The 24,119-nt window shown below is 44.8% G+C and overlaps 1 protein-coding gene across 7 annotated transcripts in view; it reads right to left on the minus strand.

The window, feature by feature from the left end:
• The window catches only part of sema6d (semaphorin 6D), a 239,009-nt gene that overhangs the window by 25,366 nt on the left and 189,524 nt on the right, over window positions 1-24,119 (minus strand). For 6 of the 7 annotated variants that reach the window (XM_033050281.1, XM_033050284.1, XM_033050282.1 and 3 more), the window contains 8 exons: window positions 10,948-11,107; window positions 6,132-6,243; window positions 5,915-5,975; window positions 4,549-4,611; window positions 3,411-3,512; window positions 2,748-2,838; window positions 1,581-1,700; window positions 430-518 (listed from right to left, as the gene is read on the minus strand). In XM_033050281.1, the coding sequence (XP_032906172.1) occupies window positions 430-518; window positions 1,581-1,700; window positions 2,748-2,838; window positions 3,411-3,512; window positions 4,549-4,611; window positions 5,915-5,975; window positions 6,132-6,243; window positions 10,948-11,062 (753 nt within the window). In that variant the 5' untranslated portion in view covers window positions 11,063-11,107. Of the gene's footprint in view, window positions 1-429; window positions 519-1,580; window positions 1,701-2,747; window positions 2,839-3,410; window positions 3,513-4,548; window positions 4,612-5,914; window positions 5,976-6,131; window positions 6,244-10,947; window positions 11,110-24,119 lie in introns of all 7 variants that reach the window. The other variant, XM_033050280.1, reaches the window with a different exon arrangement.

The following is a 24,119-nucleotide window of genomic DNA, read 5'->3' on the forward strand; positions in this document are numbered from 1 at the left end:
GTAACATGAACAGCATTAGTGCGACTAAAATATTTATTAGTCTGAGCCTTTAGAGAGCAGAGTAATTTCGAGAAATCCTTCTGCAAAATTGATTATTATGTCTGAAAATCTTGGATTTCCACTTATAGTGCAAATGTATAGGAACAGAGCATGCAAGGAAACTGAATGTCAGTCGCTATTAAGATGCTCACTCCCCCGAATGTTGATTCGTATTTCATCAGAAGGAAATATCTGTCGATTTATCACCTCCCACTCTTTCTAAATGTGCAATTCAGTTTAGTCATTATAATTATTCATAAAACAAGGTTGCCATATGTTTATGGAGAGTGCAGATATAAATTTAGGATTCCGTTTGCTTAAGCAAAATTCATTAACATGCTTAATGCTTATTTGTGACTGTGCGGTGATACGTCTCAAAGAGTTACTCGCCTTTCCAAGGTTGTTGTGTTCAACAGCTATTTCTCTAAAGAAGAAATAGATATAATTTCCATATTCAACAGCATGTAGGAAGTGTGGCTCTGTAAAATATGAAGCACAAATTTAGACTTCTGTCATTTGCAACTGTACATGAACTATACCTTGCTCAAGCATTTAGACATTACCAACAATGTTGCTTTAATGTCAAGGAGCAACCATCTAGATTAGAGGCAAGACATTGTGAATGTAGGAATCTTCAGCAAAGCACAAAGTGCTGGAGGTACTCAGTGGTACAGGCAGTATCTGTGGAGGAGATGGACAGACTTATGCCCCTGTCCCACTTAGGAAACCTGAACGGAAACCTCTGGAGACTTTGCGCCCCACCCAAGGTTTCCGTGCGGTTCCTGGAGGTTTTTTGTCAGTCTCCCTACCTGCTTCCACTATCTGCAACCTCCGGCAACCACCTGCAACCTCCGGGAACCGCACGGAAACCTTGGGTGGGGCGCAAAGCCTCCAGAGGTTTCCGTTCAGGTTTCCTAAGTGGGACAGGGGCATAAGGTTCTGATCAGAATCCTTATCCTCGGAGTAGAGGAGGGGAAGAGGAAGCTGGAAAAGAGAGGTGGGGGCAGGACAAAGCCTGGCAAGTGATAGGTGGATACAGGTGGGCAGGGTGATTGCAGATGGGTGGATCAGGCTAGAGGTGAAAGGGGGGGAAAAATATGTCAGATAAGTAAAGAGGAGGGGGAGAAATGTAAAGCCCAGGGGAGGGATGGGTGAAAGAAGACTTGGGAGAGGAGGAAGAAGAGAGGATAAAAATAAATGTGACATTCAGGGACAGGAGATGAGCGTACAGAGACGAAAGGAGCAGGGTGATGGGAGATGGGAGAGGGGAGAGGGATGCCACCCCAACCCCTCTTTTCCATTTGGGGAGGCACTACTTGAAATTGGAGAATTTAATGTTCACACTGTTGGTTCGTAAGCTACCCAACTCGGAATATGAGGTGCTGATCCTCCAGTTTGCTCGTGGCTTCACTCTGGCAATGGATGAGGCCCAGGACCGTGAGGTCAGTATGGAAATGGGAAGGGGAGTTAAATTAGATTGCAACTGGGTAATCAGTTTATATTTGCTATGGTCTCGAACATATGTAGAATTATTACATTACCTTTGATCCATTTTGAGTCATATTTTATCGTTCGCAGAGCTGAGCCATCGCCCATGCTGCGATAGATGACTGCATCGCTGGCTAGGAAATCTGCAACTGTTGCTGAGTACAACTTGTTGTCTGGAATTTGATAAACGAGAAAGAACAGCGAATTCATTTTAAATTTACTGCAGAGCTTTCTTCATCTAGGCTATTCTAGTTTCTCTTGAGAATTCCTCACAAATAAAACTTTAGATCTTGATAATGTTACTGTAGGTACCAGCGTAATTACAATAAACCCTTGTTTCTACAAACCTCTTTATAACGGACTTCTGTTATAATGGACGGTCTTTTACGAACACAGGCTACTAGATAAACTGAGGAGGCTATTGAAATTGACATGGCATTGAAATTGACAAGGCATTGAAATTGACAAGGCATTGAAATTGACAAGGCATTGCAATTGACAAGGCATTGCAATTGACAAGGCATTGAAATTGACAAGGCATTGCAATTGACAAGGCATTGAAATTGACAAGGCATTGAAATTGACAAGGCATTGCAATTGACAAGGCATTGCAATTGACAAGGCATTACAATTGACAAGGCATTGCAATTGACAAGGCATTGCAATTGACAAGGCATTGAAATTGACAAGGCATTGCAATTGACAAAGCATTGAAATTGGATTGACAATTAACTTTGTTAAACAATGTATCAGACAGCTTTTGGTATTTTTTAGCTTACAGTAACAAACATACATTTTTAGCTGTTATAAAAAGAACTTTGTATTTGAAAACAACTCGCTTTCACGGAGTGACTGCTAGGTAGTTGGAGCGAATCCCTTACTTGGTTATAGAGGACTATCAGCAATAACGGACACCATTCCCCTCCCGTATGGTCCATTATAACAAGGGTTTACTGTATCTCTATGTTTACAAGGATTCCTAATCTGGGGATCTTCTAACATCCTGATGAGGTGAAGACCACCTCATCTAACCAAGTCTACGGGCAGCTCATTGATGGTTTCCCCACCACGTTCCACACTGAATAGAATTACCCAGCACATAACCGTATCCGTGTCACTGGTGCGGCACTCGCTGAACCATGTTACGTTGCGTTTCCAAACTTGTTTTGCAGCACCATACATCATCACTCATTTAGATTTATTGCTAACTAATATCTTACCAGCAAAGAGGGCAACGTTGGTTTGCTTGGCATCAAACGGGCATCGTGCCAAACCACTGACTTCTTCGCCATTATGATCCAACGTATCCAACTGCATAAAATGAAGATAAATTGTACCTCGGTGAGAGCATTGTTCAGCTCGACAGCTGGGAAGCAGAATCACTTTATGCAGCTATAATTCAATTACTATTGATGTATTCTAGTGTTGTGCTCTGCTCTGAGATTACCATTACCCTTTGCAAACTATTAGTATGGCAACAAATACAGAATCTTTGAAATGATTTATTAATATTTTTTTAATTCGGCTCGTTTCTCATCTCTTTCTGACCAGAACGATTTTTCAGAAAAGGGATTCAAGTGTGAAACTGTGGCCGATCCTTTCAGACGTGTACTTTGCATAAAATTTGCAGTTGTGACATGCAAAAGGCTCCGTTTTTCTGCCTCTTTAATGGCAGAGTTACGTCACCCAGAGCTGCTCTGTGCACTTGGCCAGATCTTATTTAATTGCAGCATTAACATCTGTGTTTCGACTGAAATTATTGAACACAGCCCACAGGCTTGCTGGAAACTAAACAAGAAAATTTGGGTGTATTCAGTCAGAGGAGGAATTGATTATGCTGCAAAGATTACATTTTAAATGAAAAAAATCCCATCCTTACTTACCCGATAATATCTGCATACGGGGTTAAAAGCATTTGTTCCACAGACAAAAACAGTCTCATCAGTTTTGGGCACAAACACTTTGATGAAGTTATGGCATTCTTCCTAATGGAAATGAATACAAGAGAAAAAAAAATGTAATTAGATAGATGCAACATCTCTGATTTAATCGAGTTAACAGATGAGGCCAGTTGTGCTTGGATGGATATAGCACCGTTCAGATAAATCAATGGTTGTCCCAGCTATGGAATACCAATACATTATACTCACTCATTCCATATACACATCAGCAAACTCTCTCACACATGCCAATATTTACTTTAATCAATAGCTCCACTTCACTTAATGCATTGTGTATGCCCATGCAATAGAGATCCTGATCTCAGCTGTGCTTGATAAATCAATCCCTTATTGGAGCATATTTGATTGTTTAGTTCCCAGATACAGCATGGAAATAGGACTTTGGTCCATCTAATCCTTGCCGACCATCGATCACCCATTCTTAAGTGATAGGAGCAGAATGAGGCCATTCGGCCCATCATGGCTGATCGATCTTTCCCTCTCCCTCTCAACATCATTCTCCTGCCTTCTCCCCATAACCCTTGACATCCTTACTAATCAAGAATCTGTCAATTACAGCCTTACAAATACCCTCTCAGGACCTCCACAGCCGTCTGTGGCAATGAAATCCATGGATTCACCACTCTCTGACTAAAGAAGATCCTCCTCATCTCGTTTCTAAAGCAATGTCCTTTTATTCAGAGGTTATGCCTTCGGGTTGTAGACTCTCCCACTAGTGGAAACATCCTCTCCACATCCACTCTATCCAGCCCTTTCACTATTCGGTAAGTTTCAACGAGTTCTCCGTTATCCCACTTCCACCACTATTCCTTACACACTAGTGGGGCAATTTACGGAGGCCAATTAACCGACAAACCCGCAACGTCTTTGGCCTGTGGGAGGAAACCGGAGCACCCAGAGGTAACCCGCGCGGCCACAGGGAGAACGTGCAAACTCCACACAGACAGCACCCGCGGTCAGGATCGAACCGGGGTCTCCGACACGGTGAGGCAGCGGCACTACCACCTGCGCCACTGCGCCACTCAACCGCGAGTGACACACACAAAGTCACAATACTTACTTTATGCTTGCCTTTCATGGCGCAGTTACTCCTGTCTTGCTGTCTTGACTTCCAGGTTAGTTTCTGTTGGGATGTGGAAACAGATAGTTGAATTTACTGCTGATCTATATTCCACAATCAGCCAAAAATCTAATAATTGCAACATTGGGTGGATCATAAAATGGATTTCATTTTAAATATTCTGATGTTACAACTTACAAGCACAAGTCAACCGGTGCCAATATAGAGGACCGCCAAGATGTAGAAGTATTTCAGTTGAATATAGACACAAAATGCTGGAGTAACTCAGTGGGTCAGGCAGCATCTCTGGCAAAAATGAATAGGAGATGTTTCGGGGTGAGACCCTTCTTCAGACTCTAACCTTCCTTGGTAATTAGTGCAGGCTCTGATCTGTTCCGTACCTTTTATCACCTCTAGTTTCCCTCTCTCTTGACTCTCAGTCTGAAGAAGGGTCTCAACCCGAAACCTTACCGATTCCTTTTCTCCAGAGATGCTGCCTGACACTCAGCAGGTCAGGCAGCATCTCAGCAGTACCCAAGCCCGCTGCAGTTCCTTCCTACGCATTTCAGTTGAATGTCGGTCGATTTATCAGCAACCGATTTAAATCCATCGAAGTTACACTGATGAAATGTTTTCCTTGTACAGTAAGCTGCACTGGACTTGTGTTCAACTGGCGAGTATTTCACACACTCAGAACAAACTATCACACACTCTGCCACACAGTCATGTCCTCGCGTGACCTCAGCTGCCTGCTTCAGGTGAATACTCATGTCAGACGGAGGACCCTGTTAAGGGCCTGTCCTACTTACACGACCTAATTCACGACCTCTGCCGAGTTTGCCCTCTCACCTTACACCTATGCTCTCTCATTCTTCATTCCCCTACCCTGGATAAAGACCCTGTGCATTCACTCTAGCTATTCACCGTATGGTTTTATAAACCTCTATACGATCATACCTCAGCGTCCTGTGCACCAAGGAATAAAGTTCAAGCCTGCCCAAGCCTATAGTTCAGGACCTCGAGTCCTGACAACATCCCCGTAAATCTACTCTGCACCTTTTCCAGCTTAAGGGCATCTTTCCCATAACAGAGTGACCAAAATTGAACACAATACTCCAAATGCAGCCTCACCAGCATCTTGTGCATCTGTAATATAATGTCCCAACTCCTGTATCAGTGCCCTGAATGATGAAGGCCAGGGTGCCAAAAGCCTTCTTTTCTACCCTATCTTCATGTTACCGAAGGAAAATAGAACAGATATATTTGGTGAAGGAGGATTTGGGAGGGGATGGTGTGGGTGGGGATAGTATGACATTTAAACGGCAGAAGATCATGCATAAGAATAAAACAAAATTAATAGACGTACCTGGTTAGAAGTGATTTCACTTCTTGGGGGGTCGTTTAAGTTAATAGCATAGACTTGGTCCCTATTTAAAAATAAAAATTATGGAAGTAAATATAATGATCTGAGAGCTGGTGTTAGACATTTCAGGCCTTTCATGAAGATTACTGCTGGACAATTTAAATATAATGTTTACATTTCTGATCTAACACAACCAGATGAAGTACAGAGGCCAACATACCTGCCAGCAATGTAAAGCATGTTCTCAATTTTCAACATAAGCTGGTAATCCAGTCGATGGACAGATTCATTCGCCAAGACTCGACCTCTAAACAATGGGTGTTGTCTCGAAACTGAAAAACACAATTGGGCTACATCATCAAAACAAAGCTGGGAAAATTCATTAGTCAAGAGTATTTTATTGTCGTGTGGCCCGAAACGGAACAATGAAATTCTTATTATATATACACACACACATACACATATATATATGTATATATATGTACGTACACACATATATATATACAAACACACACACACACACACACATATATATATACACACACACACACACACACACACACACACATATATATATATATATGTGTGTATATATATATATATGTGTGTATATATATATATACACAAACATACACATATACACACACATGCATAAATGCATACACACACACATACACATAACCAACTGCATGGGGGAAGACACTGCATTGTACTCAGATTGTACCTAAACAAAGCTATCAATATAACTGTTTTCTCGTTGATGGCTGCCAGACAAATAAATGCTGTCAAGAGTGAAGGGTGTGTTCAGGTCATATGTCCCAGATAGAACAATGAAATTCTTACTTGCAGTACGTACTTACAGTGGCATGGTAAGTATTGTTTGGATTGCCCTCTTGCTCAGATTTTGTCTCTCCACTTCTACTAATAAACATCTTTATATATTGGGATCCATTGACACATGTCGCCCCCCCCACCCCCCACCGGGCACACACATTAAATGTTGCAGGATGGGGAGAGCTGGGGTGATATCCAGAGTGGACACCGCACTTGCCCGGCAGAAAGGGATCTATTTACCAATCAGAGGTAGAAACATAGAACATAGGTGTAGGAGTAGGCCATTCGACCTTTCAATATGATCATTGCTGATCATCCAAAATCAGAAATTGCTTTCCCCCCATGTTCCTTGATTCCATTAGCCCCAAAAGCTATACCCAACTCTCTCTTGAAAATGTGGGTGGATTTCGGTGTTACTTTCGGTTTAGGAACACAGATGGTCTCATCTATAATTTTCTTTGCATCTGACTAGCATGTGTCAAACTAATTTAAGTAGGTGTGAAAACAAACCCAGTGGCATGAACCGTGATGAAAGGCCATTGCGATCAGTGTCGTATATTGATTTGCTCTTCCACTCAAATGTTCTTGCAATGAAGGCCACACCACCAGCTTTGGTCGCTAATTTTCAAAGATTTATTTACAAGGGCGCCAGAACACTTTTGCTTTTCTGAAGAAGGGTCGCGACACGAAACATCACCCATTCCTTTCCCCAGAGATGCTGCCTGCCCCGCTGAGTAACTCCAGCATTCTGTGTCTCTCTTTGGTTTAAACCAGCATCTGCAGTTCCTTCCTGCAGCAGAGGTCAGGATTGAACCCGGGTCTCTGGAGCAGAGGCAGCAGAACTAACCGCTGCACCACCCTGCTGCTCCATGGAACGTCCCTGTTTCCTCCTCACAGCAGGCGGGCTCGGTGGCGCAGCAGGTAGACCCGCTGCTTCACAGCGACAGAGACGCGTGTTCGATCCTGTCCTCGGGTGCGGTTTGCTCAAATCCGTCTACGAGTATAGACACGAATGAATGAATGAATGACTGAATGAGAGCTTGTTCTAATTACATTAATGGCTTGCCGCAACATGCACTGATAAATGGCACTCAATAAACCCAATAACACTATTTCTGTTATATCTCCACTGTACAGAGTGAGGGGACCCTCAATGCTGGGAATGAGTAGACCACCAGAGTCTTGTGTTGGGCTTAATTGATCTCCAGGTCCCTGTGATACTCAGGGCTTTACTCCTGCCACTTGCCCCACTGACAAGGACATGTCATTCCCTTTGAGTGGATTTGAGAGACACCCCACTTTTACCTGCTGCCCTGATATCCTCCCGCAGTTGAATCAATGGCTTACAGCTACCTCTGGTCAAACCCCTTCACTGGTGCAGAACAGATCCAGAGATGTACAGGACCTCACAGGGAGTGATGATGGTCCCACTTTAGGTCTTTTCATTGGGTGTTTAACATTGAGGTATTTCAGACTGAATCTTGGTCAAGTTAATGATTATATTTTAAGTAAGTAAGTAAGTTTATTGGCCAAGTATTCACATACAATGAATTTGCCTTGGCGCTCCGCCCACAAGTAACAACATGACTACAGTGACAGTTACGAATGACTCAGAAAACACTAATAATAATTAAACATTACTGATAAAACTCCATTGATCAAGCATGTGAACCAACAAAATACCAACAATTAAATGGGGAACCTGCCCATGAATGAGAGTCAGCCAACTGATTTAGTTACCAAGGTTAGACACAAAATGCTGGAGTAACTCAGCGGGTCAGGCACTCCAGCACTTTGTGTCTTCCTTCATCTGCAACCAACATCTGCAGTTCTTTTCAACATGTTTGAGATATCAATTCAGTAAAGGAAAAAAACAAACAAGAACTGATTGGCTTTACAAAATAATCAGGGAAATAATGTCAAGATAGTTCTACCTTTCTCAACTCCCCTCAAACCCCACTGGGAATGTCAGCAACGCTCCTATGCAGATCCCTCAATTTTATGCTTTTAAATCCAATATATTAATACAGAAAACCCCCTAATATTTCCACCGCAGTATATCCACTGCCCCTCTTGCAGTTGGTACAAAAATAACTCTCCAGCCATCCTTGACAGGAGGTAGAGAGGTCAGGGTGCGAAGGTCAACCTATTTTTGTAATGATGCCTGGTGTAGCTTCATGGCTCAGTATACAGCGTCTACAGAGATCTGGCCACATATTTAAGTTGGGGTTTTGTGTCATGGATGGCGTGGCAAGGTTACCGTTATTGCTCAGTGCTGGTGGTGCAAAGATGTTTGGAGGACCTTGCTGCCCAGAGGGGTAGTTGAAGTGGGTGCTCAGCAATATTTAAAATACACTTGGACAGGTACATGGATAGGAAAGGTTTAAAGCAATCTGGGCCAAATGGGACTAGCTTGGATGGGGTATCTTGGTTGGCATGACCAATCTATCACTCTCTGACCATCTCCTTGGCCAGTGTAGACCTTGTTATGTTGCCACTACATGTACTTCAGGGAATGCCATTTTGATCCTGGAAATGAGGAAGAATGAGGATAAATATCTAAAGCAAGTCACTTGTAATCTCTCTTGAGATCACACCGCCCCTTGTCAACAATTGGGCTGTTGGAGAAACACCCTGTCTGAGGTCATCCGTTCCCAGCCCTGATTTGGCCTGGTCTGTTCTTGCTTTCAGTTCAACACCCTTCCTCCTCTACAATCAGCCTGAAGAAGGGTCCCAACCTAAAACGTCACCTATCAATGGAGGACCCGGCGAGGGGGGACGGGTGTGAGGGTCGGAGTAGAGGGGGGGGGGGGGGGGGACAACCTCACAAAATGCTGGAGTAACTCAGCGGGACAGGCAGCATCTCTGGAGAGAAGGAATGGGTGACGTTTTGGGTCGAGACCCTTCTTCAATCTCTCATTAGGGATGGACGGGATACGAGAGATATAGACGTTGATGTAGAGAGATAAAGAACAATGAATGATGGATATGCAAAAAAGTAACGATAATGAAGGAAACAGGCCATTGTTAGCTGTTTGTAGGGTGTAGGTTTGTAGACGAGAAGCTAGTGCCACTTCGGTGGGGGAGAGATAGAGATAGAGGGAATGCCGGGACTTCCTGAAGTTTATTGGAGCAAGGAGGTCGAACTGTAACAGCGGCTCCATAGCTGGCAAACCCAACACATATAACCGCAAGCAATGATTCTCAGAAAAGCTACAGGTGGTCTCTGCAACAGAATAACTCAGCTAATGCAAGTGCATCCCAATGAATGGGCACAATTTGCTTTTAAGACAAAACTTTTAATTATTAAAGACAAGTTCCATTGATTAAGAGTCAGCACGCAATTTAATTTTCTTTTATAAAACACATTAGGCTTCAGGGATTCTTAACCCCGTCTCCTTCCAATTTGTGCTGTTATTATTCCACTGCCCTGAGGATGAGGCCAACTTTTGCTTTGCTGCCTGATTGAATAGTTTGTCTTATCAGGATGCGACTATACTACTGATTTTTTAAAAAACCTTTGTGTTTGTTTCTTTAGGTTTAGAGTTACAGTGCGGGCACAGGCCCTTCGGCCCACCGAGTCCGCTAGTGATCTCCGCACATTAGCACTATCCTGCACACACTAGGGACAATTTAAAATTACACCAAGCCAATTTTAGTTTAGTTTAGAGATACTGTGTGGAAACTGGCCCTACAGCCCACCAAGTCCGCGCCGAACAGCGATGCCTGCCCACTAACAAAATCCGATGCACGCTAGGGACAATTTAAAATTGTAACAAGCCAATGAACCTACAAATCTGAATGTCTTTGGAATGTGGGAGGAAACTGGAGATCCCAGCGAAAACCCACGCAGGTCACAGGGTGAAAGTACAAACTCCGTACAGACAAGCACCAGTAGTTATCAGTTAATTTTAGGTAGTTTAACATGCTTTTAGGGCTATAAGGAATCAAGGGATATGGGGGGGGAAAAGCAGCAACTGATAATCAGCCACGATCATATTGAATGGCGGTGCTGGCTCGAAGGGCTGAATGGCCTACTCCTGCACCTATTTTTCCTAAGTCTTCTATGTTTCTAGTCAGGATCGAACCCGGGTTTCTGGCGCTGTAAGGCAGCAACTCTACCTCTTGCAGCTAACTCTAATGCAAGTTGGCTGCACTCATGCGGAAGGGATGAATGCCAATGCAAGAAACTGCAGACTTACAGTGGAACTCGATGGTGTTGACGGGCTTGTCATCTTCAGGGAAGCTGACGGCTGCTGCCGGATGTAGCGTCAGTAGGATGGCGGCCACCACGAAGCAGCAACCATTCACGGACATCTTTACGCTTGTCACAAGAGAATTCCTACGCAAAATGGAAACTACCTGCAGAATAAACAAGAAAAATTGATTTGCTTTATCAGTTAATTTGAGTTTAAGTTTTTATTGCCATGTGTACTGAGGCTTGTTTGTGGCATGCGTCCAGTCAACAAAAAGACTAATCACCCATTCCTTCTCTCCAGAGATGCAGCCTGTTACTCCAGCATTTTGTGTCTATACATGTTTACAATCGAGCCATCCACTGTGTACAGGTACAGAATAAAGGATGACGGTTGCAACATTTAGTGCAAGATAAAGTCTAGTAAAGTCAGATTAAAGACAGTTCAAAGGTATCCACTGAGATAGATGGGAGGTCAGGACCGCTCCCTAGTTGGTGAGAGGACGGTTCAGTTGCCCGATAACAGCGGAAATGATCAGTGAAAGAATATCAACACGGTGGCGAGCTCACCGACTTCCCCCACTCCCTCTACAAGTCACCGAGGAGGTCAGTAATAGTCCTGCACACAACTCACAATTTTGTACTTTTAAATTTTGAGAGTCAGAACCCCTTCTTTCAGGATGTTAATGTCAAAGAGGCAAGGGATTAGCTCTAAATTGGGTGGTGGGTACCCGGAACACACTGCCAGGGGTGGTGGTGGAAACAGATACAAATGGTGGCATCGAAGAGACTTGTAGACATGCTCATGGATAGGCAAGGAATGGAGGGATATGGATTATATGCAGGGTGAGAAGATTAGTTCAACTCGGCATCATGTTCGGCAGGGACTTTACCCAATCCAATCCAACTTTATTTGTTAAGCACTTTAAAACAACCAATGTTGACCAAAGTGCTGTACAGAAGAATAAACAAGACATCATAAACAGACAACATAACAGCTCACATGAGGCGCAAAAATTACATATGAAATACAACAATAAATTAAAAGACATAAAACATGAGTAAAAATAATAGCCACGCAATAAAAGCAATCAAAATAAGAAATTAAAGAGTGCTTTACATCGAAAAATAATAATTAAGCTTCCGTACATCCATAGAAAAATTAAAATTAAGAAAAATGACACAACATATTGTATAATTCAACACAAACGTCCCCCCACAACAGAATAAACAATTTCCACTGTGGGGAAAGGCATCAGAAAGTTCAGTCCTCTCTTTATGGGCTGAAGGGTCTGTCTTTGTAGTGATCTATGATCTATATTATTTGAGAAACAGCTGGAATGATATTTGATGATGCACAAAAATGCTGGAGAAACTCAGCGGGTGCAGCAGCATCTATGGAGCGAAGGAAATAGGCAACGTTTCGGGCCGAAACCCTTCTTCAGACTGATGGGGGATGGGGGGCGGTGAGAAGAAAGGAAGAAGGAGGAGGAGGAGCCCGAGGGCTGAGGGAGAGATATTTGATGAAGCAGCCACTTGATCCCATGCGATTATGAAGTCCAAAATATGCCCATTGGGGTTTTGTACCATGTCCCAACCTTTTGCTTGTGATGATTTAACTTGGGTTAGTTATAGACCCTACAGAGTGTCTGCAATACTTCTTAACGTTAGGGCGGCACGGTGGTGCAGCGGTAGAGTTGCTGCCTTACAGCACTTGCAGTGCCGAGACCCGGGTTCTCCCCGTGACCGCATGGGCTTTGTCCGAGATCTTCGGTCTCCTCCCACACTCCAAAGACGTACAGGTATGTAAGTTAATTGGCTTAGCGTATGTGTAAATTGGACCTAGTGTGTGTGTAGGCTAGTGTTAATGTGCAGGGATCGCTGGTCGGCGCAGACTCAGCGGGCTGAAGGGCCTGTTTCCGTGCTGTATCTCTAAACGAACCTAAACTAAACGCAACAACGGCAAGTAGATTTCAAGCATTTAATTGGCTCTGGAGAACACTGGAATGTCATGCTGGGACAAGTTCTATAAAATGCAAGCAGTGCCTTTGCTATTTACCAGTGTTTTTTTTAAAGAATTTAGCGATTCAGCAAGGAATAGGCCCTCTGGCCCACTGAGTCCACGCCGACCAACGATCACCCCGTAGGCTAGCACAACCCTACACACTAGGGACAATTTGCAATCTACAAAAGCCAATTAACCTACAAACTTGTACGTCTTTGGAGTGTGGGAGGAAACCGGAGCACCCGGGGAAAACCCACACAGTCACAGAGAGAACGTGCAAACTCCGTACAGACAGCACCCGAGGTCAGGAGCGAACTTGGATCTTTGGCGCTGTAAGGCAGCAACTCTACTGCTGCGAACACTGTGTGCAGCAGTCACCTTCCACTTAACCTTGCCTGGTGCCAAAACAAACGCACCTCGCGCCGAAGAACCGCACTGCTTGCTTTGTGCAAATTCCTAATCTTTGGACACGTCTTAACAGGAGAGAAATTTGCTTCAATCGATAAATATTTTTAATAGCTTAATTCTCCCAAATTTAAAGTGCTTTGTATTTGTATCAATTCAGAAACTAAACCGCACGAGGAAGCACATCTGCATCCTGCAAAATCTACATTACAACAGTGAACAATTCCCCCACGCCCCTGCCTCAAGTATAATTGCTGCCAGACCCAAACCTCTGTGGCACATCTGGAGTTAACCAGCCAACACTTGTAAACATAGAAGAATCATTCATTCCAGATTTGCAACAGATTAGATAATGTTGTCCACTGGACACGGTTTATCATTGCCCTAAACCCACAATGGAGTCAACTTTGTCCCAAACATGTTTTCCGTGTGACTGAGTTCATCTTTTATTGCGCTCCTTGCACCAGGGTAACGTCATTGTCCCCCAACACGTTAGGGGCAGTATTTTGCACATCATCGTCAACTCTAAGTGTGTAGGAAGGAACTGTTGATGCTGGTTTACACTGAACGTGGACACAAAATGCTGGAGTAATTCAGCGTGGCCAGGCAGCATCTCTGGAGAAGAGGAATAGGTGAGGTTTCGGGTTGAGGCCCTCCTTCAGACTGAGAGTCAGGGGAGAGCGAAACTAGAGGTAATAAAAGGTACAGAGCTGGCACCGATGACCAAGAAAAGGTGGAGCCCACAATGGTGCATTGTTGGCTGTGGAAGAGGTGATAACGAAGGGATACGAACAGTGAAACTAGCAGGATGACCTCGGTGGCGGAGGGACGGAGAGAGAAAAGGAATGCAATAATTATTTGAAATTAGAGAAATTAATATTCATATTTGCTTTGGCAGCTTGCAACCCAGTTATATGAATACTGATTTCTTTAATTTCACGTAATTCCTCTAATTAGTCTGCATTTCCCCTGTCTCCGTCCCATTGGTTATTGGTGCTGGGTCTATGCCTTTTCCCACCTCTAGTTTCCAACTCTCCTGACTCTGTCTGACGTTGGGTCTCGGCCCGAAACGTCACCTATCCATTTTCTCCAGAGGTGCTGCCTGACCTGCTGAGTTACTCCTGCATTTTGTGTCTGCCATCAACTCTAAAGCTGCCTCTACCGTCCCAGTGAGAAACAAAACATGGAGCAACTGTATCTGTACTGCTCGAGCAACAACCATATGCTGGTGGAACTCAGCGGGTCAGGCAGCACCAGTGGACAATAGACAGAGTAGGCCATTCGGCCCTTCGAGCCAGCACTGCCATTCAATGTGATCAAGGCAGTTCCTGCCTTCTCCCATATCCCCTGACTACGCTATCTTTAAGAGCTCTATCTAACTCTCTCTTGAAAGCATCCAGAGAACCAGCCTCCACCGCCCTCTGAGGCAGAGAATTCCACAGGCTCACAACTCTCTGTGTGAAAAGGTATTTCCTCATCTCCGTTCTAAATGGCTTACCCCTTATTCTTAAAATGTGGCCCCTGGTTCTGGACTCCCCCAACATCAGGAACATGTTTCCTGCCTCTAGCGTGTCCAAACCCTTAATAATCTTATATGTTTCAATAAGATACCCCCTCATCCCTCTAAACTCCAAAGGATTCAAGCCCAGAGCTCCATTGGCAGACGACGTTTCGGGTCGGGACCCTTCTTTAGACTGTACTGATGTGCACTGCCCCTCCTGCTAGTTGTCACTGATTACACCAGCAGGGAGATGCTCCATTTCCACTGACTGATATCATTGGGCAGTGACATCCCAACTATAAACCACCACAATGATGCAGGAAAATTGACTCCAATTGGTTTAAACAGAATGTCAACAATAGTGTCTCAAAGAAAATGATACACAGATGTAGAACATTGTCTCATTGCATTTTTATTACCAAATTTTTATATCTCTTTACAATAGTTCTCTGTAGAAAATAATCAAGAGTAGTATACTTGTCATACAGAATCATAGATCATGGAAACAGGCCGTTCAGCCCAACCTGCCCGTGCTGGTCAAGTTGCCCCAGCCAAACTAGTCCTATTTGCCCGAGTTTCGTTCATGCCCCTCAAAACATTTACTATCCATATACTTGTCGACTGAGTTGTTCTTGCCTTTTCTCGTCTCGAGTTTCCCTCCCTCCCACCTCTATCTTTCAGTCTGAAAAAAAGGTTCCAACCCAAAACGTCACCTTTTACTTTTTCCCAAGAGATGCTGCCTGACCTGCTGAGTTACTTTTGTATCTATCTTCCGCATAAACTAACCGGCTAGCTGTCTGAACTTCGGACCTTCGCTTACCCCCGACACCATGGCTGATCATCGGTTCATGAGTTGGATGGGGTGCCGGATTTTGCGAGCGATGTCGCGCGCAATGTCCGGCGCCCGGGCCAAAACTCCTCAGCTGGCCCTGCCGGCTGGGCTTTGTGTGCAGTCCAGCACCCGGGCCAACTCACCATTCACCCAGCCACGGCCGAGTCGGTCAACGAATTGCCGTCGGGAATTTGTCCCTTATTTTGATCTATTGTCTCTTATTTGGGAGTGAGAAAGTTGGCAATCCTAAGTGCTGACAACATCTTCATAAATCTTCTCTGCCATCTTTCCAGTTTAATGACATATTTCCTTTCGCTGGGTGAGCAGAATTGTACACAATGTTCTAAGTGCAGCCTCACGAATGCCTTGTACAACTGCAACATAACATACCAACTTCTATCGAGACAAAATGCTGGAGTAACTCAGCGAGTCCGGCAGTATTTCTAGAGAAAAGGAATAGGTGACGTTTTGGCTCAAGAACCCTCTACAGATTCACTTACTGATGACGACCAGCATGCAGCAAAACACCACCTTGTACCCGTATCTACCTGCAACACCACTTTTCAATGAACAATGTACTGAAATGAACCTGAGCAATGAAATTCTTACTCACCGAGATTTACAAGTAGATTAAATGCAACAACTGAAAATACAATAAACTATCAGTTATTCCAAGTAAATGACCATGTCAGTGTCAAATCCAAAGTACCTTGTGCAATCGTGGTAGTCAAAGTCCTTTGTGGGTAATGGTTAGGGTTGTACAAGGTGTTGCAAGAGCTTGATGGTGGATGGCATCAAGTTTCACTACTGCCTGTGAAAGTATACTTTTTCATTGAACATTCTGCACCCAATCTTGATGATCATGTACACCTCTACTGTAATTGTAAATGTTAATTTGTTGTCAGTGGGATGATCTAGGTTTCGTGCCAGGTGTCTGGTTTAGACAATTTCAACATGTGCCATTTGATAATTATGTTCTTTGTTAGGGAGACACAGTGGCAGTGTTGCTGCTTTACAGCGCTTGCAGTGCCAGAGACCCGGGTTCGATCCCGACTACGGGTGCTGGCCTGTACGTTCTCCCCATGACTGTGTGGATTTTCTCTCCGAGATCTTCGGTTTCCTCCCACACTCCAAAGACGTACAGGTTTGTAGGTTAATTGGCTTGGGTTTGTATACTTGGTATAAGTGTAAGTTGTCCTTAGTATGTGCAGGCTAGTGTTAAAGTGCGGGGATCGCTGGTTGACACGGACTTGGTGGGCCGAAGGGCCTGTTTCCACACTGTATCTCTAAACTAAACTGGAACTACCTAAACACGACACAAAGTCTGGAGGAAGTCAGCTGGTCAGGCATCATCTGTGGAGGGAATGGACAGACGATGTTTTGGGTTGGGACCCCTCTCAGGCTGTGTTTTGCTCAAGATTCCAGCAAGATTCCACTTTCTAGAGTCTGGCTTCTTTAAACCCTGATTTCTATTCCACAGATTCTGCTCTGGTCTGTGCTAGTAAAGGCCTTCAGTGACTGCAAGGACATTGTCGCTCATCGTACGCTTGGCAACAACAATTGAAAAGGAAAAACAAAACACAGTTTGGAGATCACCTTTCAAAAGATCATCCAAGCGTGTAACGGGCTAATCTTCCCATTTTTGATCAATGTCGAAACAAAATCTGTTCCATTAGCAACATGTTGAAAACAGAACATGTTAATAATAATAATAACAATAACAATAATAATAATGAAAGGGTGCCTCGGGGCTCGCTTCTATTCCAGAATTTGAAACGAGAAGAAAGGGCAATGATCAGTAACACAGCACTCGGAGCTCCTGGGTCTGGCCATCGCTGATAAAGCTCTTGAAAGCCTAGTGATGTTAATTGATGCAAACACACAGAGGTAATTACAACAGCTTTCCTTAACCTTCAAAACTTTCAAGGTTATGGATACTTTATTTCTGGGTGCTTCTCGTCATCAGTTTATCCTGCGCGCACACAAACACGCACACGCACACGCACACACATGTACACACACGCACACACACGTACACGCACCCACAAACACGTACACGCACACACATATACACGCACACACGCGCACACACACGCACGTACACACACGTACACGTGCACACACATGCGCACACACACACGCGCACATGCACACACACACACACCAGGCAACAACAAACTGGAAACTAATTGCATTGCTTCCTCAGTCACGTAGACCCCAAGTAGACACTGCTTATCGAATCAAATTACCTGCGTAATATCAAAATATATGTATTATTAATAAGTGGTTTGGAGATGGCTCTTAACATTTTTTGAGACTGTCCCGTAAGGGTGATCATTTTTACAATGTGCTGTGATTACAATGAGTTGTAGAGAATAACGAGGAAAAACCAATGCATCTCCAGCCTAACAAACCTGGCTAATTGGTGTTCAAAAGGGAACTGCAGATGCTGGAATATCGAAGGTACACAAAATTGCTGGGGAAACTCAGCAGGTGCAGCAGCATCTATGGAGCGAAGGAAATAGGCGACGTTTCGGGCCGAAACCCTTCTTCAGACTGATGGGGGTGGGGGGGGGGGGGAAAGAAAGAAGGAAAAGGGGAGGAGGAGGAGGAGCCCAAGGGCGGGCGGATGGGAGGGTGGGAGGAGACAGCTAGAAGGTTAAGGAAGGGGAGGAGACAGCAAGGGCTAGCCAAATTGGGAGAATTCAATGTTAATGCCATAAGGACGCAAGGTCCCCAGACGGAATATGAGGTGCTGTTCCTCCAATTTCCGCTGTTGCTCACTCTGGCAATGGAGGAGACCCAGGACAGAGAGGTCGGATTGGGAATGGGAGGGGGAGTTGAAGTGCTGAGCCACCGGGAGGTCAGGTAGGTTATTGCAGACTGAGCGGAGGTGTTCGGCGAAACGATCGCCCAACCTACGCTTGGTCTCACCGATGTAAATCAGCTGACATCTAGAGCAGCGGATGCAGTAGATGAGGTTGGAGGAGATACAGGTGAACCTTTGTCGCACCTGGAACGACTGCTTGGGACCTTGAATGGAGTCGAGGGGGGAGGTGAAGGGACAGGTGTTGCATTTCTTGCGGTTGCAACGGAAAGTGCCCGGGGAGGGGGTGGTGCGGGAGGGAAGGGAAGAATTGACGAGGGAGTTGCGGAGGGAGCGGTCTTTGCGGAAGGCAGACATGGGGGGAGATGGGAAGATGTGGCGAGTGGTGGGGTCACGTTGGAGGTGGCGGAAATGGCGGAGGATTATGTGTTGTATTTGCCGGCTGGTGGGGTGAAAGGTGAGGACCAGAGGGACTCTGCCCTTGTTGCGTGTGCGGGGATGGGGAGAGAGAGCAGTGTTACGGGGTATGGATGAGACCCTGGTGTGAGCCTCATCTATGGTGGCGGAGGGGAATCCCCGTTCCCTGAAGACTGCCACTCTGGCTGCCACTCTCATTGCCACACTTTCATGTGTAGTACTATTTAATTTAGTAAACTTGAAGTTTGATTATGAAGTTGGAATTAAAATGCAAGCAAGTCACGATGAATATTCAAACCGTCAGGGCCGCCTCAACTCATTGGTTTCACTCATCAGCTTTTTGGTTTAGATTAGAGATACAGCATGGAAACAGGCCCTTTGGCCCACGCCGATCATGGCTCTATCCTACACACCGGGGAACAATATGCAGAAGCCAAGTCACTTTCAAATCTGTACGTCTTTGGAACGCAGGACGAAACTGGAGCACTTGGGGAAATCCCACATGGCGGTCACAGGGAGAACGTGCAAACTCTGTACAGACAGCGCCCGTTGTCAGGATCGAACCCGGTACTCTATCGCTGCGCCACCGTGCTCAAGCGTGCCATTCCACCAAAACCTATAACAGCCAGATTAAACAGAGAGTGTGGTCCATTTACAGCAAGCTGTTTGAATGGTGAAAGATGTACAAATTCACCTCAAGACTAACATTTCACCCATCTGTATAGATTCCCGTGCCTCTACGCCCTAGCTGGTATTGCCCCCCCCCCCCCATATCAGACGATCCATCGTCGCCCAAGACGAGCGGAGAGCACAGGAGATCGATACCAGGCACCCCCTGCACGGACACACAGCACCTCCACCCCGACTGAAATCCAGAGCCAGTTTCTTGCAGACAGTCCCACCTCTCCAGACAACCAAAGAAACAGCAAGGACCAACATCTGGAAAGATGAATGGAACCAGCTCAACACACGAGCCCACGACTGGATGGAGAGAGGAATCACTCCGACTGAATGCCTCGCCAGCGGGCACGACCTCCCATGGCCAACCTGGAAGACCCTCAACAGATTACGAGTGGAGCAGGGGAGGTGCAAAGCACTTATGAAAGCATGGAACTACCAGGCAGAAGACACATGCAGCTGTGGAGCAGTACAGACAATGTCCCACCTACTGGAGTGTGACCACGCCCCCCAGTGCAGCCCCCAGGACCTGGCTGAACCGACCCGACCAGCTGTGACCTGCGCCAGATACTGGCAGAACGACATCTGAGATTGCAACGGACTCGAAGAAGAAGACACTGAACGTAAAATGTAAAACTGAGTTTACACTCGAGTGGCTTGACCATGGCACCATTTGGTATTACATTGTCAACAAATTCCATTTGCTTTTGCACGAGCATGGGGTAAAATGCTGATCCAAACCTAATCAACAAACTTACCCAGTTATTGTCCCTGATCTATAACTCCAGCTCAGTTTTAGGGTGCGATACAGAACATAAAAAGTGGTGCAGGGAAAGAAATAAAACCAGCTCGGGTAGATTGAAGCCAAAAGCTCTTTAGACAGGCTAAATGTCCTTAGTATTTACCCTGCTGAATAACTGTATCCATCTCCCACAACGACGAGATGTGTTGTAGTTCAACTTAAGTTAGTTTAGAGATACAGCGCGGAATTCGGCCCACCAGGTCCGCGTCGACCAGCGATCCCCACACATTAACACTATCCTACACACACACACGAGGGACAATTTGCATTTAAACCGAGCCAATTAACCTACAAATGTGTACGTCTTAGGAGTGTGGGAGGAAACTGGACCATCCAGAGAAAACCCACGCGGTCATGGGAAGAACATACCAACTTCGTACTGACAAGCACCCGTAGTCAGGATCGAACCCGCTTCTCTGGCGCTGTAAGGCAGCAACTCTACCGCTGCGCCACTGTGCCACCCGACAATATTTCTGTTCCATCTGGAAATAGCAGACTTGATGGGCCAAATTCGGCTCCGTCTTATAAATATAAGGTACACAAAAGTGCTGGAGATACTCAGCGGGTGCAGCAGCATCTATGGAGCGAAGGAAATAGGAAACATTTTGGGACGAAACACTTCTTATAAAATGTGATAACGTGGTGAACATTTATATTTTAAATAAAACTGGCCTGAAAATCCTAATTTAGGAAGATTTCAGTTGCAATAACTTTTTCGACCATCTTATTACCTGTTGCAACAGTGTAGCCCAGAAGGAAAACCAAATAAACCTGTTTCAGAACATTTAGTGTTGAATAATGATATTCAGCAGTGTTACAGTATGTGATTAAACGCCAGGGCCACTGTTCCTTCTGCTCTGTGACTTGAAGTTATGCTGCACTAACATTTTAATGATTTTGTTTCTAGGCTATACTCTCAACAAGTGAGGTCCTGAATAGAATTTTAAGCTTTGAAGATTAATGTGATTGAGGTTTCTCTGTGTCTGGATGGATAATGTCTGATAATTCAGCCTTTGCACTGAATGCACGCACATAAGGGAGTTGCCTTCAGAAAGGGTTTACAGACAAGCTTGGCACATAATCCCTTCACCCAGTATGTACTTGTTCAAAACCACCACAGAACGACAGAGCTCAATCCTAACCTGGAACTAAAGTTTATAGAATCACAGCCAGAACATGAAATGAAGATCTTTTTCAAAACAGCAATTATCGTAAAATCTTGCAGTCTTAAGGCTGGGGTACAATTTAAGTGACTTAATCAATCAAACTATCTTGACATCTCAGGGCTCACTGTGTTTCAGATTAGGTGGGCACGCTTTAACAAATCGCATTAGTAGGGCAAATTCACCATGCTGATTTACTGAAGTATTTTGTGCACCGTTCAGCAATGTTACCAGTTAGTTGCAGGGAAGTGCCGCCCAGTCCACTGATTCAGTTAAATCCATTCGAGACCAAAGGTACAATGTATTTCATAGAAACATAGAAAATAGGTGCAGGAGTAGGCCATTCGGCCCTTCGAGCCTGCACCGCCATTCAATATGATCATGGCTGATCATCCAACTCAGTATCCTGTACCTGCCTTCTCTCCATACCCCCTGATCCCTTTAGCCACATCTAACTCCCTCTTAAATATAGCCAATGAACTGGCCTCAACTACCTTCTGTGGCAGAGAATTCCAGAGATTCACCACTCTCTGTGTAAAAAAATGTTTTTCTCATCTCGGTCCTAAAAGATTTCCCCTTTATCCTTAAACTGTGACCCCTTGTTCTGGACTTCCCCAGAATTTTGTAAGTTTCTATAAGATCCCCCCTCAATCTTCTAAATTCTAGCGAGTTTCACGGGAGCTTTGATGATTTGGATTTCTGACTGTCGTCTGTATCTCATTATTTATTTATTTCACACACACACACGCAAATGGGCGGCACAGCGGCAAAGTTGCCGCCTTACAGCACCAGAGACCCGGGTTCGATCCTGACCACGGGTGCCGTCTGCACGGAGTTTGCACGTTCTCCCCGTGACCTGCGAGGGTTTTCTCCAGGAGCTCCGATTCCCTCCCGCACTCCGAAAACATTCAGGCCTGTCGTCTAATTGGCTTGGTAAAATTGTAGATTGTCCCTGGTGTGTGTCGGATAGTGTTAGTGTGCGGGGATTGCTGGTCGGAGCGGACTCGGCTGGGTCTGTTTCTGCACTGCACTTCCTAAACTAAACTAAAAACAGAATTAATTGATATGGGATCAGAATAATACGGCATGGAAAACAGGCTCTTCAGCCCATATCGTCCATGCAGACCAAGATGCCCCATCTAAGTTAATCTAATTTGTTTACCTTTGGCCCATATCTCTCTAAACCTTTCCTATCCACGTTCCTAACCAAGTGACTTTTAGATGCTGTTGTCGTACCGGCCTCAACGACCTCCCTGGCAACTCGTTCCAGACCTAACCGTATGTTTTTGCCTTTTAATTACTCAGCCCAGTGACTGGAGTGAATGATCATTGGGCTACATTTGTGTTCTTTATGTTTCTTTAATCACAGTAGCAGGAAACTCAACGTGCAATCTCCGGGACTTTCGGTGCTACGCAAAATAAGTCCCTAATACAACTATCGCTGGTGGGAACCAAAATCAGCGTGGAGCGGGTCTGACTCACAAAAATCTTATACAATAAAACGCAGTTCGTTATATAACAGTAACTATACCAATAGTACTGTACAACAACAAAAGTACAATGCAATAAACTAAGATTTCACATTTACACATAGACCTACCACTCTCTGAGTGAAAAAAATTCCCACTCAAGTTCCTGGTAAATCTTTCTGCTCTCACCTTAAGCCATGTCCTTTGGTTTTTGATTCCCCTACTCTGGGTAAAATTCCGTGTATTTACCCTATTATTTCCCCTTATTTTTTCACACCATATTACCCCTCAGCCTCCTGTGCTTCGAGGAATAAAGTCCTAGCCTGCCCAAACCTCTCCCTATAGCTCAGGACCCTCGGGTCCCAGCAACATAAGAAATGTGTATGAAATATAGATTTATCTAGAGGGCCAGTGGCTAGCACTTGAAACTTACCGCAGCAACCTAGTGTGGATGGTACTGGGCGTGGAACTCAAATACTATCACCAGGACAGATTACAAACAACCCTCTGATATCTGGCACCATGCAGAATGGCAGTGTCATGAAAAACAACAAATGGATCCTCAAATTCCTTCAGGGAAGGGAAGGGAATCTGGTTTTAGCAGCGGCTCATTGCATAATCTAAACCTACACTGGGATAAGCTGTTAAAATGTGTGCGCACACAGACAAACACATATACACAGATACACATACACAGACACACACACACACAGACTGACACAGACAAAGACACATACACCGACACAAACACACATACACAGAGAGACACACACACACCCACACACCACAGACACACACACACATGCACGCAAACAGACACTTCTGGCTGGCCAAACAGGGTGCATCAGTGCCCCTCCCAGTGGTTTACAGGATGACATGACATCCTTTGTCAATGCCCAATCCTGCTGTCAATTATTAACAAAAAAGATTTAGAGCTTTAAAAGTCCAAATCCAGTTTTTTTTCAGATCGTGCAAACAAAAGATTGTTTTCTCAGATCCATCGAACTGAAAACATGCTGACCAAGATTCCTGCATCTCCTTCCTCAGTTCTTTACTCTGAAGATTCGGAGACTTTGCTTG

The sequence above is a fragment of the Amblyraja radiata genome, chromosome 34 (genome assembly GCF_010909765.2).
Source record: "Amblyraja radiata isolate CabotCenter1 chromosome 34, sAmbRad1.1.pri, whole genome shotgun sequence".
NCBI classification, from domain to species: domain Eukaryota; kingdom Metazoa; phylum Chordata; class Chondrichthyes; order Rajiformes; family Rajidae; genus Amblyraja; species Amblyraja radiata.